The 19,308-nt window shown below is 38.1% G+C and overlaps 1 protein-coding gene across 1 annotated transcript in view; it reads right to left on the minus strand.

The window, feature by feature from the left end:
* The window catches only part of LOC135801431 (transcription factor SPT20 homolog), a 46,380-nt gene that overhangs the window by 5,674 nt on the left and 21,398 nt on the right, over nt 1–19,308 (minus strand). The window contains exon 4 of the mRNA XM_065314925.1: nt 8,274–8,370. Within this exon, the coding sequence (XP_065170997.1) occupies nt 8,274–8,370 (97 nt within the window). The remainder of the gene's footprint in view (nt 1–8,273; nt 8,371–19,308) is intronic.

The raw sequence follows: 19,308 nt of genomic DNA on the forward strand, positions 1-19,308 counted from the left end.
TAAAAGCAGCGCGTTAATTACGCAGTCATAATTCAAAGACAAAACGTCCTTAACCTTAATTGCGTGCCGGCGGGCCGACGACGTGTTTCCATTTTAATTCGTCTGGAGGACGCGTCGCTTCTTATTAAAAATTTAACTCGCCTCGGGAGGCAGGCGCGCGCAGAGACGAGACCGCTACACCACGCTTGACGAGCAGCGCAGCACACTTTCATGCTCGACACGCACACACATTAAACTCTTACTTTTGTGCCCCAGTTTGCGCACGAAAACGCGATTACGATTCTTGTCATTTCGTCGCCGCCGCTTTTGTTCATGGCAATTGGCATTGTTTGCGTTAATTGGGTTCAACCTCCACGAAAAACCACCAAACGCCGTGTGCGGTAAAAGATTTCACTTTCACTTATTTACTGACACTGACAGTTCGTTAATTACATACCACACAATCGAAAAAATTATTTATATTTCAAGATCGTGTTATGGATTTCCCGCATAGGAGGATTATTTATAGTGGTCAAGGTTGCGGGATGTGCGTAATTAAATTCTCACTCGACGCGCACGTAATTACGTAATTAATTAAAAACGATGCGCACGTACGCGCGGGCAGATCGATTTGCTTTCGTTACTTTCATGCGCGCAAGATGCCAGCGATAATCATCAATCATTTTATTGCTTACCAAGCGCGCGTATTTCGCATTAAAGATATTAATAAAGCAAAATTTCTAACAGAAAAAAAAATCGAAAATCCAATTAGAGGCTTTCGGCGTGTTCGCGAAACGATCTCTATTATTCAAATGGCAAAGCGGAAATGAAAACGACTATTAAATCGTGCGCAATTTTCCACTCTGAATGTTTTCTTTCCCTTTCAGAGCTCCGCGAGGGTAGTAAACTCTCAACGTCGACGTCGCTTCATTTTTCATTCTCATTTTCGCTGCTTTTATTCATTTACAAGCGTCGTGTGCTGGTTGGGTCCGGGTGGCATTAACACATCAACATCAAGGTTTTACATTCGGGGTGCGCGCGCGCGGTATATCGTTTCGCTTTGCTTTATCATTTATGAGATATCCTTGATCCTCGCTTTGCTTGCTCGCGCAGCAGCGTGTAGAGTCTACTTTCTTCGCGTCATGTCTCTCCGCAGCTTTCGGGCATTTGTATTTATTTAAGCGAGCTTTTTCGGCTGTTTAACATCGCCACGCGGCAAGCTTTTCCCTTCGTGTCGGCGTACGAAATCCACCCTCGTCGGGTTCTTGCAGAAAAACATAAAAGCACGACGCAACATTTTATCACTGTCGCGCCGGCTGCGCATTCGTTTTTGTCGCTTTCCAGTGTCTTGCTCTGAAGAGGTTCATGTTTTGCAGGCGCGCTGGAATATTTGTCATTTAAATTGATATTTCGGATGAGCGAATGCGCGAATATGTGAACGCTCACTCCGCCGAGAACTGCCGATGAGCATTTTCCACGTCGCCCTTAACGTAAAAGGGTCTCCGAGGACTTTTGATGGAAAATTCCTCCATCGTCAAAATGTATACCTATTACAACGTGGTTAAAAATGATATTTTATTGTCATCTCAAAAATTTAAATATTTAAAATGATGTTTTGCGCTTTTAAAAAATTAAATTATGAATTGCGTATAAATTTTTTATTTTAACTCTATTTGGCATTGCATTCGTTAAAAGTTATATTATGTTTGTGAATTTCTGATGAATAGCATCCGTATTATTCATTTTTCCAACCCTCGCATCTCGAAAACGAATTTCCATTCTCCATTCGCAATTACTCCGACCGCTTCTCGTCCGCCCGGTGCGTTCTGCATTCTTCACTCGAGCGTCAAATTATAAAACTCGTTTTTCCGCGGCTTTCCATTTTTCCGCTAAACGAACGAACGAAAGCAATTTGCCTTGCCTTGCCCTCGCTCAATGCTCGCACACAGTGCGCACGCAAACGAAGGAAAACTCGTGCGCGCTTGATTCTTTGTTCTCGTCGCGCAGGGAGCTGGAAAATTCACCGTCATTGTGTTATTGATACGCTCGGATTTGCGCAAATGTTTCGTTTCTTCCTGTCGCCATATTTCTCCATTCTTTTAGCATTGTTTTATTTACTTTTTTCCGCCTTGTTTTAAAACTCCTTTGTTAGAAATTCCTTGAATTTTTTTCTTTGTCTCCGTTGTGCTTTGCTTTCAATCAAAATTAATAAATATTTGTCAGTGTAAAAACAACAACAACAAAGAAGGCGCCAGGACGACAAAGAGTCGAAAAACATCGCCTTGTCTCTTACAAATCGATACACGAGCGGTTTTGGCCATTCGGGCACGTGTTATACTTCTCATTGTGTCACTTCTTTCCACGCTACCGGCACGGGCATCCCTTCGTCCTTTTTCTTCTCTTTTAGGTGCAGAGTGAGAAGTTAAAGTAAAGCTTTTCGACTTTGTTTGGGCTGCCGTTCGGTCTTCCTTTTTGATGGCCTTTTTATTTAGGTTCGGGTTTGTTTTTGTACCTCGGTCGAATGCGTTTAACATGCTGTTCAAGACAACAAAAAAAACTTTCGCACATTTTCAACTCACACACAGTTTGATTGAATAAAAATAAAAATAAAAATCCAAACATAATCAATACCCACCAAGCATAAATTCAATTTAGGTTACACAAAGTGAATCAATATTTAATCACTGAATCAATAACGCAAGCGTCGGTTAACCATAAGTCGGCGTTTGAAGATAGACGCGAGATATGAAAATGTAACACCGCGCCGAGAAAGTATCGAGCGAAGGTAAACAGATAGCGCGGCGGAGGAAGAATGCGACGCATACGAAAATATCGAAGACGGGCGCGCGCGCGCACGCGGCGCGGCAAGATGATGAAAAACGGCGCGCATTCGGAGGAGAAGAAAAGAGAAGTTCGTGCTCATAAAGAAAGGGTCATCGGTGAACGACCTGTTAGCCGCGTTTAAGATCTTATTTCGTACAGGGGCGACCTAGGTGCACACTGCGCACACAATTTACAAATCACACATCATACATACATCATCCACATATACAAAAAATCAGCTCATCTAGAAGATTTAATAATTTGATGTTTAAAATTGAAATACTGTCCTGCTCGGAGGTTTTCCACGACTATGATTACTTGCACACAATTCCATTGCAACCTGTGTTCGTGAGTGCGCCGTTTGTAGCATAATGTTTGCTGGTAACCGAACTCTTACCGAGAGAAATGCATCTTCCTCGTTTACTACGACCACCTCTTACTACCGACTCAATTCGCAGCGGAATCGAGTTAAGCGGGCACACGGGCACCCAGCACGTACACGAAACAATAAAAGCGCATAAACTGCATCACGGCGCACTTACTATAAAGTATATCTGTAACATTGTGTGTCGGTAATGCGCATACTTTAGCTTCGCAACGATTACTTTCGTAATGTACAATGCAGAATGTATTCAGTGCAGTACCACTTCAAAGCGTAACAAATTTAAAGAAAATCTCAAAACAGCGCATTCAGGAATAATGGATGAAAACAAATACAGGCGCATTAATAAATGACACATTAAATTGATTGATTAACAGAATTTAATACTTCATAGAAATTTATTGGAAAATTAGCGCAAAATGCTTGGAAATTAACGTTATTAAGTATAAAATAAATATTTTAAAGAAATTATTGTTCTAAACGGCAAAAAAATACATTTTTTTACTTGCACCTTCAAAGCGTCAGTTTTTCCACGCTTTTGAGGCACAAAAAGTGATACTTTATCCACGGACGCCCAAAGACTGTGACTAAAGTACTTTAACCACGGAAGAACTGAAGCTTTCATGTTGGAAGTTGAAAAAAAGTATTTTTTTATCGATTAAAACAATAACTTCTTCAAAATATTTTATTTTTGATTCATGAAAGAAATATGAAGACAATTTATCGAAAACAAATCCAAAATTCCTGAGTTATAAACACTGTAACACCCCTAACTTTGTATTATAAATCATAGATGTACAGTGTACTAGATTTATACAATGCGTATGATGCCGTTGTATTGTTTGGCATTGGCGCACGATATGAGTAAGTGCATTATCTTTACGAGCGCACACTGCCGAGACGCGCGACGAGCGAGACTTACTCCTTCTGACGCTGCGCGCCGAGAGTTTGTTGCGGTAAATGCGGTAACGATATTGCTGCGGAATAGCGGATGTAATGCGATGCAATGCGCAGCACTGCAATGTTATTAACACGGCGACGTGTTAATAAACATCGCGCGCAATTTGTACCGGCGTTTGTTATGCGCGGAGTTATAATTATAGGTGTATTGAATGATATTTCCAACATTGCACATTGTACTCGAATGCTGCGTATTGTTATACTACATGAATACATGATACAAACAAATATTATTGCTTTAGAAGAGTATTTTCTTATTTTATTATCAACTTTAGCCTGCGACTTTGTCCTGGTAGTGTTTAATAAAAATGTAATTCGTTTTTATTCTCTTGTTCTAGACATAGTATGTGTCAATTCTATGAATAAGATTTACAATTTTATTTTAAAGAAATTATTTATAAAAAGAATTGCTAATAATGTACTTCAGCACGCCATCTCGGAATCAACTATTTAACTATAACTATGATTGAATCTCAATGCCAATTTTTATCCTTTAGAAAAGGGCTGTCTTTAGGGTTTTTCCCGGCAATTATTCGAAGTTTTCTCGCCGTAAAAACCATCTTTGGACTTTAACGAACATATTAAAAAAATAATTGGCCAAATTGGCCTCGGCGTTGGTGAGTTATGCGCTTACAAACAGATTTTGCGATTCATTTAATATTATGGAAGATTAAATATCTAGGTACTGATTTTGTTCATGTTACTCACGTAATTAAACATTAATTTGCATTATAATGAAATGATATTTTCATTTGTTGACACAGGTGCAATAAATGCAAATTTAAACTTTATTTATTTTACATACGAATTTATTATTATAGTAATAGCTAAAAATCACAAAGGTAGTATTTATACTATTAAATTACAAATGCTTAATTAAATTTAAAATACCTACATTCTCATATTTAAAAAAAAAACAATAAATTTTACATCTACATCCATTTTCCTATTTAGAAATTTCCATGCGAATAGTTTATTTAAAGCATTGAACATGAAAATGCACAAACACATACATTACGCGCAAATCTCGCCAAAGCCACTTCTCATATTTATGCTCATTTTCGCATTGCATACTCGTATATTGCGTTTCGCCAGCGCCGCGCTAAATCGGTGAGTTGCGCTTCGACGCTTTGTGGTAGAGTAGCAGGCGGCATAGTTTGCAAAATTCCCGAAACCAATACGCAAGATATGTAAGTGTAAGTACGAATGCATAATGCACGAATGCATCTGTATCCGCGTGCGCGTAATGCGGAAAGCATTCGAGCAAATTAAATGTTTGGCGAATGTTTGCGCTCGCGAATACGCGAATAGTGAAATGTACACGCATTTTATAATAATAATACATACCAAATGTACGGTCATAATGTTCGCGTGGTTTAATAATAAATTTACTAATATGTTAAACTATTTGATACTTGAATTCATCAACATTCGGATTAATATTAATTTTGATTTTAATATAACTAAAATATTCTTAAAAATAAAATTCTAAGCATTTCTCATAAAAACTTTTCTTTAAAATTAAAAAATAGACAACAGATGTTTCCTATTTGATGCCATCAGTACCCAAATTCTTTCCTAGACATTTTTTAAAAGTTAATATGTTTATTTTCAGTCTGTACCGAGTAGAACCATTAATAATTCATTAGCTTTTGTTTTTCTTAGCGCATTGTCTGTAATTAATGTAGGTGATTCGTGTGCGTTCGCATTTTATGCTCAGAATTTTCTCTCCGATGCACATTTACACTGCGTTTACACTCGGGTTAATAAGACAAGGTGAATGATACGTGCGAAGGGGTGACGCCCAGCCATGCGAAACGTCTGGACGCTCATTGTTCTCACTAACCATTATATACTAATTCATTTACAACAAACCCTAAAACTTCAAACGTGAAAACACAAAACTATGTTAATATTTAATATTCATACAATTTTATTTTAAATAATTCTTATTCATTGCAGAATAATTACGCTCGTAACATCATTATTAAAATAATTTTCCGATCGTAAAATATTACGAATCAATAATCATTTAATTATAAGTATGAATAATACCAAAGCATTTGTATTACCTGTTCCGGTTGATGGCTGCGTATAATTAAAAGTGCGTAATTAAAACCCAATTAATAGCGTAATAGTATGCTCCTTTTGACAGGCCGGCACGCCGTGTGCGTTTACGATATCAACGCTCATCATGCGCGAACGCGCGTTTAACATTGTTCGTTCTTCGGTGCAATGGCGCACAGCACATGCTCGGGTGAAACATTCCGTGTCATACCATGTGCGGTCTCTGGCGACGCATCTGTCTCTTTGTTTCCTGCGTATCAAGCACGTACAATACACCGAATGTAGGAAACCAGAACATGCCATGCGTATATTTTCGGCTGGTGCAGTTACAAGTTACCAAACTCATTACAAGCGAGATATTTAACCTCAATACGAACTAATTTCAATGCGTCACACACACTAAAACATAACCCTATGTAACCTAAATGCAAAATGCGTCATTGAAATAATTTTGGTTGCATATATCTATAATATCAAAATAAATCGCAAAATCTGTTGGTAAGCGCATAACTCAACAACGCCTACACCAATTTGGCCAATTCTTTTTTTTAATGTTCGTTAATGTCCAAGGATGGTTTTTACGGCGAGCAAAATTCGAATAATTGCCGGGAAAACCCTAAAGACAGCCCTTTTCTATAGGATAAAAGTTGGCATTGAGATTCAATCATAGTTATAGTTAAATAGTTGAATCCGAGATGGCGCGCTGAAGTAATTAATTTCTTTAAAATAAAATTGCAAATCTTATTGATAGAATTGACACATACTATGTCTAGAACAAGAGAATAAGAACAACTTACATGTTCATTAAACACTACCGCGACGAAGTCGCGGGCTAAACTAGTAACCCTATATAACTTATATGCAAAATACATCACTGATGTATGTTTGGTTGCATATATAAAACATAAAACCTTAAATTTTATATTTCATTTAACCACTAATGTTTTTATTACGCTTTTAAACGTGTATAAAACATAAACGCACATGTTTAGTTCATTCATACAGTTTTTATCTCTGCATGATGTGTGTGCCTCGATAGCACTTCCACTTCACATGCACCCGCTGCAGACGACACGTCATATGACGTAAAAAATATTACTGTTATTATCGTCATCATCATGCACAAATAAACAACGTGTAGAAAAACGATTCAGAGCGCAAGCACGAATACTTCATTCACAACATACCAGTTAGTTAGTTAGTTAGTTACTTAACTCGCATAGATTTCATAATATAATATGTATCATAATATTTTATTTAATTAAAAATCTAATTTGTCGAGTAAACATTCTGTGCGTGGCTCTATGAATATTTCATCGTAAGCTGGCGGCGACGATGTTGACGATAAGTTATAATTAAAATACGTAAAACGCATTTTATAAAATATTAAATTTCATTAACATTTTTTCTTCGCCGTGCGTCTGCAGTGGCCTCGTTAGTCGCGCAGGGGGCTCGAGCCCTTAGCCACTTTTAAATTACGTTTTCTTTTTTTTATTCAACTCGGTTTATGAATATTCATAAACGACGATAAACGACAACGCGCAAACGGATCAGTACCTAGTGGTGGTGCGCGACGTTCTTTTATCAGTGATATAATGAGCGTGATAAAAAACAGCGTCAGGTGCTCGCTTTTATTATAACGTCACACGCATCCACCGAAGATTCAACTCGACGTCTAGCTTAATTTATAAATAAATAAAGACGTAATCTGTCAAAGTTATAATTCGCTATTTCATGTTATTAACGCGTTAGAGTAGAAAATACTATTAATATTGCGAATACAAAACTACAAAAGTTTCAGAAGATAAATGAATGTTTGTTTCTCTTTCCTGCAAAAACTACTGAACCAATTTTAATGAAATTTAGGAATGTTATAGTTAATATATCAAAATAGAACATAGGCTAGTTGTCATCGCAAAAACACCAATTTTAGGGCGCAAAATAAGGGATGAAAGTTCAAAATTATTTTTTTCCCTAAAATTCACCGAATAAAACAAATCCCAAAATATTTTCTCCGCGCAATGATTATGTTAACACCCAGTAATAAATAAAATAAACTCACCTTTGAGATGTTGAACATATTTCCTCTTGTGATTGCACAATTTAGTTAAATCACCGTTATTCGTATCTGGCGTGAAAGTCCATGTTTTGCCAACAACCTGCAACAAATATTTACGATCAAAAACTTTAATTAACTTCAATTTAATTACATCAAATACAAATATATTGTCTTTTGTGCTTCGCTGCGAGTTTATAATAATGATTACAATGATTCATTTGCGGGCTTTGCGAAAGCGGGCGAAAGTTTTTGCGATTTGCCGAAATTCGCTATCGCCCACCCACGCCGGTTATCAATGCGGCCACGCTATGGCTCTCGCAAACGAGCTCGTCGGGTTTAATTAAAGTTTCGTGTTTGATTACTCGATGACCGGCGCGGTTACAACTCGCCGCTGTTTGGTAAAAGGCTCCCCGAAAAGCTGGCGATACAATGATAGGGGTTGATAGGAGTCTGGCCGTTCAATTTTTTCATTCGCTGATTCACCGCCTATCGCAGTATCTGATAACTCATAGTAAATTTACACATTTACTCTATACACTATGTTCATAAAATTGTTAAATTACGCCATAACTTGTCTAAAATGTGTTTATAATGTTTATACGCGTTGAACACGCTGTATAATCGAGTTTACAAATTTCTAGACACATCGATACGTTATTTGCACGCAAATTCCGCGCATTTTCTCTCCGATGCGATACGTTACGCAACCGAGAGGTGAACATTCGTTTGTCGTGCATGCGTTTTGTGTTCGCAAATCGATCGCCACCCTTTTCGCCAACGCTCGAAGCCGTGTTGCGTTTTTTATTTCCAACCAACATGCAGCAAACAAACGTCAGCCAACATCACATTCAACAATTTGCTTTTAATCCGATGAATGTTTTCCAGCATTCTATTTACCCTCGCGATTGAAATTTTAACTAAATTACACACAAAATAAATACAAACATGCAAATTTTTCGTAAATATAATAAGCAATTAATATTCCTTCCTCATTGCAATTCAACAGAAAGTGAAATTGAAAGATGTGACGGGCGTAAAACAAACAAAACGGAAAGAAAACGCAATTTATGCAAAACGAAAAGCGAAGAGACGTCGTTTAATTACTCGCAACACGCAAACTAATGACACTCAGGCTGGTTATTTCTCGAGTATACAAGTACACATTGCATAAGTAAATTAAAAAACAGAAAAGAGTAAGACAGAAGCCTCAGAATTAAAAAAAATAAAATTTACCTACAAATGAAACCAATGATTAAATTTTTTTCAGCAACTGCCACCAACAAGCGATTCAATAAGTAAATATATTAAATTTTAACATTTCGTGTTGAGTATTCAAGTTTTCAAGCTTGTTGCTTGCTCCCTGTCTCTGATAATTCGCTGACAGGCAAACGAAGAGGTTGAAGAGTCGAGAGACTCGAGACGGAAACGATTAAATTTGCAAATGCTGCGAATGCGAATAATTAAAGTATCGCTTCAATCAAATGGAAATAAAATCAACAGCTGGCAAGCCTGTAATTAAAAATGAAAACATACACAAACACATTTTAAATTAATTTTTGTTTTTGTTCATTTTAAATTCTAACAACAAAAAAATCAATGAAATAAACTCGATATAATCACATTGACCCGATTTTCTATTATTACACGAATTACACACGTTTATTTGTCATATTCAGCGGCATTGTTTGTTAATATTTAATACGACCAATATGGAAGGTTTAACAAAGCGTAAAGTAAATAATAAATGAATATCATTCGATAATTGCATTGACGGAAATGTTGAAATTGCGCCTGCTCCACTTGCACCGCCGGCGGCGATTCTGCGAATTCTATTTTCTACGCCGCGGTGGGCTACCTACAATTATTACGCAAATCCATAACACATACATCAAGCAAATACACGAACTCTCGCCGCGGCAATCCCATCGAATGCATAATGCATGAACTACATAATTCACTTTTAATTTGCCGACGCGCGCGCGCGCGGCGCAATGAAACGACACTCTGCGAACGTTTTTAGAAAGCTTTTAAATTTGCAACAAGCGCTTTAACATTTACGCGCGCGCCCGCACCGCGAAGCACTACAGAGGATGATAAAAGACGAAAATTAGATTCACCCCATTCGCGTGTCGCAAGCGTTTCTGTCAAGCTCATGCTACGAAATGTTTTGTGACGAGATAAAAGCTTTAATGAAAACGAGGCAAAAAGTATCACCGCAGCGTCCGCAATGGATGCTTTACACCCACACACACACACACACATAACTGGAAGCTTTTAAACTTTTATCCGAGCAATATGAGCTTGGCGGTGGTTTTTTTCCGGTCCGGTTTGCGGCGGGCTAAAAACAAAGCGACAACAACCCATCGGGGACGTGGAATTGCAACGAAGGGGATGAAAAATCCCCACATACACACACATGCAAGTAAACTGAATGTTTCCTGTATTTTTTGTGTTGCTCATCGCGAGCGTATTTCTTTTGTCCATAAATTTGTAACTTTTTCATTCGGAAAACAAAAAACTACGTCGGTTGAGCACGAAGTCAATTTGAAAGTCCGAAATTGTGAGGTTATATTTCCGGTTGACATGATGCGGAACATTTGAATATTCGAAACGCAGGATACAAATTAAAAGTTATTAAAAGCGAACAAAACGAGAAAAACTAACATAATAAAACTTATTATCTGCACAATTTGCGATCCCGCGCTTAGTTTTTTACAACGCAATAAATCTCAACGAGAATACACAGATTAAAAATAAACGCAGCGTTTGTATGCGTGTGTGTTGTGCTCGTATGAATAGCGAAAAACAATAAAACATGCGTTAACTTATCAAGACGCCCATTAATAGGCAAAAAACATCTCGTAAAAAGCGCGCGAGCGTTCGCTGGAAAACAAAGCATAAAAACTATGCACGACAATGCGTGGAGGCGAACGAAAAATAATAAAAGCAAATAAACCGGCGAGCACTTTGCAGATGATGAGCATAAGTAACATTGAAACGTGAGAATTGAATAAATTTGATACAAAGCGACAGAACGCAGCGGCCTGAGACAAAACAGTAATTGTTTCTAGTTTTACAACTGCTCATTGTAAATAATAACAGTCGCCTAATGGCCATCGCTCGTTCCTGGGATTAACCACACGACGGCGGCGCGAAACCTACGATTTTGCACGATCCGCCATTTTGTCATTAAAGCAAATTTAAACACGTATTTATTTTACGACGCTCATAGCGCATAATGAACGTGCGGAACAACCGCAAATTTAATACGAAATTACCCGGCACTGAATCGTCAATAAGTCGCGTTGTTTATGTGCGATACCCGCGCAACAAGTAAACGCTATGCGCGAAGAGACAACGATTAGGTTATGTTTATGATTAAAGCAGTGTGCGCGCGCGCGCGTGGGACGACGACGCTCACAAAGTGCGATTCGTTTCATTACATTATATTACATTTTATAAGTGCAGATTCCCTCCGTGTATGTTTATGTTTATGCAAAGCCGATAAACACAGTGGGTACAGTGGTAGTAAATTTATAATGGACCGTGGCCACATTATTCGATTCGCGAAACAAAGGAAGCACGATCCGAACAAAGCGCTACAAAAAAGAAAGCCACCGAACAAACAAGCGCAGCACAACTGCACGCCCAATGTGACTGCAAATGTATATATATGTGTGTATATGTGTGTGTAATGGGCTAAAATGAAAGAAGTTTAGCACGACGACATTGGTAATTGCTGGAAGATGTTGAAGCGTTGACGATTCGCAACGCAAAATTTAAATTATACACGCTTGGGAAAATATACAATGCGTTAAGAGGCATTTTAAACATGCAAAATGATATTTTTGTATTTTTACGCATAAAAATACGTTGCGAAAGTGGTTAAAACAATTTTTAGATATTTAATGATGTGAATTATGCAATCGTGTAAAAATATTGAAAAAAATATAAAAACATTGAAAATTTTTAGCAAAAAGAGAAAAACAATGAGTTTTTCATGAGAAAAATACGAGTAGCTAGTAAATAAGTGTTTTCTACTCTTCCTAAGTAATGTACCATTATAGACTAGTACATAAAATGTAATTTCTACAATAAAATAAACCAAAGAAAATAAAACCAAAAATTTAAAAACTTTTCTTTTTGTGTCAATGAACAAAGTGTATTTTATTATTGCTGACTTTAATAAGAGAAAACAATACCTATAATTACATAGGCCGTGGGCCGCCATGACAGATTGAACGCAAAAAAAGAGTAAAACAATCAACAAGAAAGTGATGACAGCGAAATGAAACGCGACGACTTTAACGACGTGATTGTTCTTCGACTCTTTCAGCTCTTTGACAATTTAACTCCACATCTCCGCTCGCTTCGGCCTGTGATTATGGCAATTACTCAAAGTAAAGTGTGCTAATAGTGTGCTAATTGGATGCAAAGTAGAAAACAAAATACCATACAAGCAAAACAAAAAAATATGCAAAACTTAAATGGATTTTAGTTGTAATAGTTACAAAATTACTACTCAAATATGTACGATGTACGGTATAAAATGAATCGCAAAATCTGTTGGTAAGCGCATAACTCTACAACGCTTACACCAATTTGACCAATTCCTTTTTTAAAATGTTCGTTAAAGTCCAAGGATGGTTTTTACGGCGAGAAAAATTCGAATAATTGCCGGAAAAACCCAAAAGACAGCCCTTTTCGATAGGATAAAAGTTGGCATTGAGATTCAATCATAGTTATAGTTAAATAGTTGAATCCAAGATGGCGCGCTAAACTGCATTATTAGCAATTCTTTTTATAATTAATTTCTTTAAAATAAAATTGCAAATCTTTTTGATAGAATTGACACATACTATGTTTAGAACAAGAGAGTAAAAACAAATTACATTTTTATTAAATACTACCGGAAAGAAGTCGCAGGCAAAGGCTAGTTGGTAATAAAAATTGAATTTTTGCTTCTTTGCAATTTTTATTTTGTTACAAAGTATTTACGCGTAGCTAGTTTATGTAAAACACGCATTTACCTCGATTTCCAAGTATTTACAACACCTACGCAGCACTCACAACTCAAGAATCAATACACTCCTTCTAATACTATTAGCAAATGATAGTAAAACGCCATACCGTCCGGTATTTCACGTTCAATGTTCGTGTTTATTTGCAAAAGCCTACGCACAACATAACATTACTTTACACTAATTATAATTTACAACCGTGCGGTTGCAATTTTCTCCGCAACACTCACAAATATTTACGTTGTAAAATTGGCTGCCTACCACAAAACATCTCAAGTCAACCTCAACCTTAACCAAATTCTTCGCCTATTTTAATGCACACATTGCTTTGATTTGATGTGTTCTTAAAGACATTCTTAAATCCCATCGCAATTTATGCGCCGAATGTGTTGAGTTTAATTATACGGGCCGCAACACGCTTGCCCATCGTGTGTGCATTGCAAAGCGGTGGTAAGCTCGCTATTTACAAACATGTGTTCGCTAACGCGTAATGGCGGCGCGCGGCGCATTGTGCGCGTTGTATATTTATGCGTTTCACTCAACGCTTCCATTTACCTATTTTCCGCATAAAACGTACGCGCAATTTAGATGATATCGCGAATTGGATTTATTACGTCGACGCGCGCAGCACAAATGGCGCGCTGCTGCGCGTTGCGCTCAATCGTGAATTAATCTATTTAAATTTTAATTTGAATCATTCGCCGAGTTCGTAACGAGACTAATTTTCGATTATATCGCGTCGATAACGAGTATATTGTGTTCGAATATGGATGAAACTGTTTATACAAATACAGCGAATAAATTACATTATAAATTGTACAATACGATATTATGGTTGCCTACAGATACGTAGCCAATGCTTGAGAGTTATAATCGAGCATAGCAAATATATTTTACAATTGTTTTTATTTTTACGAAGATAATTAATAGAAAGGCCGTTAAACAAGTTAATTAGTATCCATTTGTACAAAGCGTCACGTAGATACACGATGTGATGATTCATGACGACTTCCTCGGCAACCACAGCACGAATAAGGACTTTCAAAGCACCTTTCTCTTCGCGTATCTTTTGCCGACGTTTAATTTACGCCTCGATTCGCGGCGCATTTCACATTTGGCATCTGCACGTCAATATTAAGCCGTTACCTCTTTATTAGACGCGACTCGATTCAATCCACTAAGCGCAGTGTATTACCTATATGTACTTATAAAGTGCGAGCGCGCAACACACCGTGCGCAGCCAAGCAGTAATTACCCAGCGATTTTAATGGCAGCATAAGTTCTAAACTCGTAATAAAATTACGTGCGCTTAGCATTTATCCACATCCTGGCATTCGCGTACGAACACACATTTAATATAACATTCTGTGAGTCTAATTCGATTTCATATACACGATAAACATTTCGCTTCGTGTCATTATGGTTCATTAAACTTGCGTTGCGGTGCTAAATGTCGCATTGATTTTGATTCGAGTGGTGCCTATGCTTTGAGATGCGGTATACGCACTCTTGGTTGCCTATAGTAATAAAATCAGTAAAAAGTTTTCCGCTGCATTCTCTGATTCTTCGTGTGTTGTTGTGTCGACGACACGGAATTTGAAAATGGACGTCTTCTTAGGACTTGAGCAGCACATGTGTCAGCATAATATGTAAATCGTAAACGCGCGTAATATAAGAGATATACGCAAATGTAACGCACGCATGTGTGTGCACGGGCCGCGCTCGTAGCGAAAATAATTTATTATGCGCATAATATTTACACGACTAATTTATTTCGTTCGCACTTTATATTCGCGAAAGCTCTCCGGCCGCGTTAATTCAACGCCACGTTTACATCGACATTACACGCGCGCGCGCCCGGGAATTATTTACGCGAAACGCGAGACTCTTTTGCTCTTTTCGAAGCGGCGAACGTAAATACCGATAATGCGCCGCGTGTATTTAAATATTAACATTAATAACTATTAAAATGATTAATTATATACACGGAAAATATTTTGTGTAATAACTTTTAACGCAATAATTATTACTAAATTAATGAAACACAATTTAAAAACAAGATTTGATCATTTTGCAGGTGCTGTCAAAACGTGAATCACCATCAATCAAACAATCGACGCATGCGACGCATATACAGTAGTCGACGTGATCGAGCCACCCACACTTCCGGTCCGCCATATTTCCATCGCACACCACCGGCGGCGACACAGCATGACATTTAATTCAGAGCAAAATTCCGAGCCTCGACGTGCCAATAAATCACAAATCACAATCACCCACAAGCACGAATTTAAATCCGTTTCCAATAAACTCAGCGCGCAAACAATTTGCTATCAGAAAAATTTATTGATATCAGTTACACGGGCGTTGTTATACTATTTGCGTGTGCATTGAAACATAAAAACCAACAATGCTTGCATCTACATTTACACACGTGTCGTAACAAATACACGAAGGTGGGCTATTATCAGTGCATTGTTATTATTCACGAAGCAATCATACGACTCATAACAATATTCGGTAAATCACGAGATGTCATAAAGTGTAATATCGGGAACAATCAAAAACAATATCAATAATGCTTTCAATGCGTAGGGTTCTTTTATTATCAACGCTATGATTTTTATTCAATGCGTGCGATTGTGGATATCAGCGCGGAGTAATTGATTCGTCTGGTATTAATTGTCACTTCCGCATAGAAAACAGAACTTTCAACTTGTTGATATTGATTGGCATTAATTATAATGTAATAATTCATGTTGTAATCATGTAAAATTTCAATAAATGTCGCGTTTAATTATTAATTGGATTTTATACAGGATAAATCATTTCTGAAATTAATTTGTGATTTAATTGTTTAATTTTAAATATAAAATAAGTAAAAACTGCAGAATTCGCATTCTAAATCACTAATAAAACGATACAAACAACAAAATTGTATAATAACCGCGATGCTGCCGGTCGAATGCAACTTTTCTTAACACACAAAGCAAGCATAACTCGCTCGGATAAACGAGCGGCAGCGAAACAGCTGCACAATGCCAGAAAAACGCACAAAACGACCAAACGCGCGATGAATAAAATCATATCGGCTGCGCGCTTTGCCTTAAAGCGCAATCAGCTTTTATTTATCTTCATGCTCGTGCTTATTCTCGCCCGATTTTACAATTACGCTTTGAATGTCTCGTGCATTATACCCATTCAAAGGTATGCCTCACATCTCACCTCAGATGCTCGTATCGCAATCATCTACTGAATATATACCTAATAAAATATCACTACGCATGTGAATGTGCCGTGAATCCTAAGTTGAATTTGAAGATGAGAATCGAGTGAATGTGAAAATGATTGACTGTAATCCGCGCATGTGTACGCAAAGAGAAAAAATGTTGTTTATTGCCTGAACGAGTGAAGATTTATGAGCGATATCATCGGCAGAGATCAGAAAACAATAATTTCACGAGCACGCAAAGAATGCGCGCGTGGAATGTTATTAGACTAACTTAATAATCGCGATTTCATGTCGTCGGCTCGCAATTCCTTACTGCATTCTTCTTGTGAGCAAGAAAAGCAGACGAAATAAAAAAAACTTAAATGTACGTGCGTAAATTGACTGGAGCGGAGTGACAAAAGTTGCAAGTGTGTACATTCAGTGGCATGTTGCGAGGAGAAGCAAAAGTAAGTCCGAGACTTGCCCAGCTAGAGCTAATCTCGATGCCTTGTTGCTTCCGCTGGTTATTGCATCTTTGGCGCGCATTTCTCAGCCTCGCGTATTGAATTGCACGCGCGAATGCGACAAGCCGCGCTGAGCTTTCCAAGCGCAGAGCTTCGCAAAACCATGTGCTTTTGCCCTGCGCGCGCGCGCGAACACGCTTCATGGAATGCGGTTTTTCTCCTTATCCCACCTCAATCCCGATAACGACCACAGCCACATTTTGCACAGCCATTGCGCTAGGAGTAATAATAATCTTTCAATGCAACGCACGCATTCAACATTGAAATTTTACATACAGTGTGATAATAATTTCCAAAACAAACAAATGATAAAAATATAAACATATTTACATTATTGTCATTTGACAGGTGTGATGAATTAGTTTGGCGGCTATCCGCCAGAGGGCAATCGAGTTATTTGATGATTACATTAACATGTGTTTGCATACGGTTGAAGTTATGATGAATTGCGAGCGCTTTTAAAGTCGTTCGTTGAACCTTGAAAGCGTCGCGATTGTAGTATTTTCCAAGACAGAGCCGGTAATCATTATGTGCGCGCGCGCGTACTTTGCGTCTGTTTGCATCTCGCGAATCAGGTTTTAATAAAAGGTACCAATAAGTGCGCTCGCATTACATTCCATGCCCAATGGGCATTTGAACATGTTCTCGTACAGAGGCAACGTATATAAACTTTTCATACATTTACAAAAGCTTTTTGCAACTTTTGTTAAAACATAAATATTTTTGGATCATATATTCACTGGATTATTACCATGACAATCGAAAACAATTTTGATTTTTTTGATTTAATTCCACGCGCCGGCTCATATCAAAATCCATAGTACATCATTCAACAACAAAAAGGCAGTGTTACCATCTCGCTCCTAAACAAAACAAGAAGACCTTTTGGAAGCTATTAAGTACACACCCTTAATTAACACAAAGAGAAAATCAAACCCACGTTGCATAAGTTTAATCTACCGAAAAAAATAAAAATGGCATTGAAAAGTTTGGGCCTACTGCGCATGCCTTGCCTGTCGCAGTGGTGCAAGCAAACTGTAGACTGCGCATGCGCGATAGCCAAGCGCACACATGCCAACATCCTCACATCTCCAATCCTCGAACAAGACCACGAAGAAAAACGCGTTCAACGTGAGTTGGAAAAACGCTGCATACCAGCATCGGGATCAACTACAACCACCACCCCAGGAGGTCCAAGTCATATCACACCTCAACGATGTCCTGTGATGAAGCTCCGCAATGTGCAAAGACAACTGCGCACATTCAGCACAATTATGAATCCGTACCCATCATCGTCCTCGTCGAGTGATGACACTACATCAGACAGCATGGAAGAAGACCTGGTCATAGACGTGCCTATACTTCGTTATCCAGAAAGAAAGGAACGAACCATCAATAGACTCATTGGTAAACCCAAAGTGCCGCCAACGAAACCAGGTCAAGGCTTGACAACACTACCCTTCCCGCTGCCAATGTTACCCAATGTGCGTGATCAGATTCAGAAGGTACGCGCGCATGAAGCTGAGCTGCGCCAAGCCGAAGAGAATAGGATGTATAAAAAGCTTGCCGATATGGACGAGGAAGAGCGTCTGTGTCGTAGGCTAGCCGAGGAGGCGCGCAGAGCTGCACAACGCAGTATACGCGCCACTTACAAGAAAAACATGGATAGAATATTGTTGACTAGGGGATTTCGGTAGATTAGGCTCAAGCACAACCATCTACTTCTAGTGTAAAAGCGGCTTTTTTGCCTGTTGAATGACTTCAGTCATTATGTAACCATCTTTCGTCATTACGCCATCCAAAATCTTCAATTATTTTTTTTTATTTTAAAGTCAATTAAAAGAGCACATGTCTGAGGCTGGTCATCAATCGATGTGATCGCTGATTGCTGACGGCCTAGGGAAATAGAACGACAACATAATAAAGCAATATAGAAGGGTTCTTAGTGTTTTATTCACGTATAGCCTCAGCTAGCGTGTAGTGAGCGTATTCAACGCGACGCGACTTCCCCCACCACTGCGTGCGGGTTGTACGCAGGTATAAAAGGCCAACGCGCTGTGCGCTCAGCGCTCAGTCGTGCCTGAGTCATGGGGCAGTACAGTCGCAGATTTTTAGATTCCTAACAAAATCCGCCGATTGAAAAAAAAACTTTCAACACAATATTTTATCTGATTTTAACTGGTTCCATTAATATTAAATTACTTGTTTTAAATTGTTTTTCATCCAGCTACCAACATTTATAATCACAAAATGATTAAATTTGAGTCGCAAATACAATTAGG

This window comes from Atheta coriaria, unplaced genomic scaffold, assembly GCF_025399875.1.
Source record: "Atheta coriaria isolate IRGN ID8LTWV9N9 unplaced genomic scaffold, Caltech_Dcor_3.1 hic_scaffold_10_pilon, whole genome shotgun sequence".
NCBI lineage: Eukaryota > Metazoa > Arthropoda > Insecta > Coleoptera > Staphylinidae > Dalotia > Dalotia coriaria.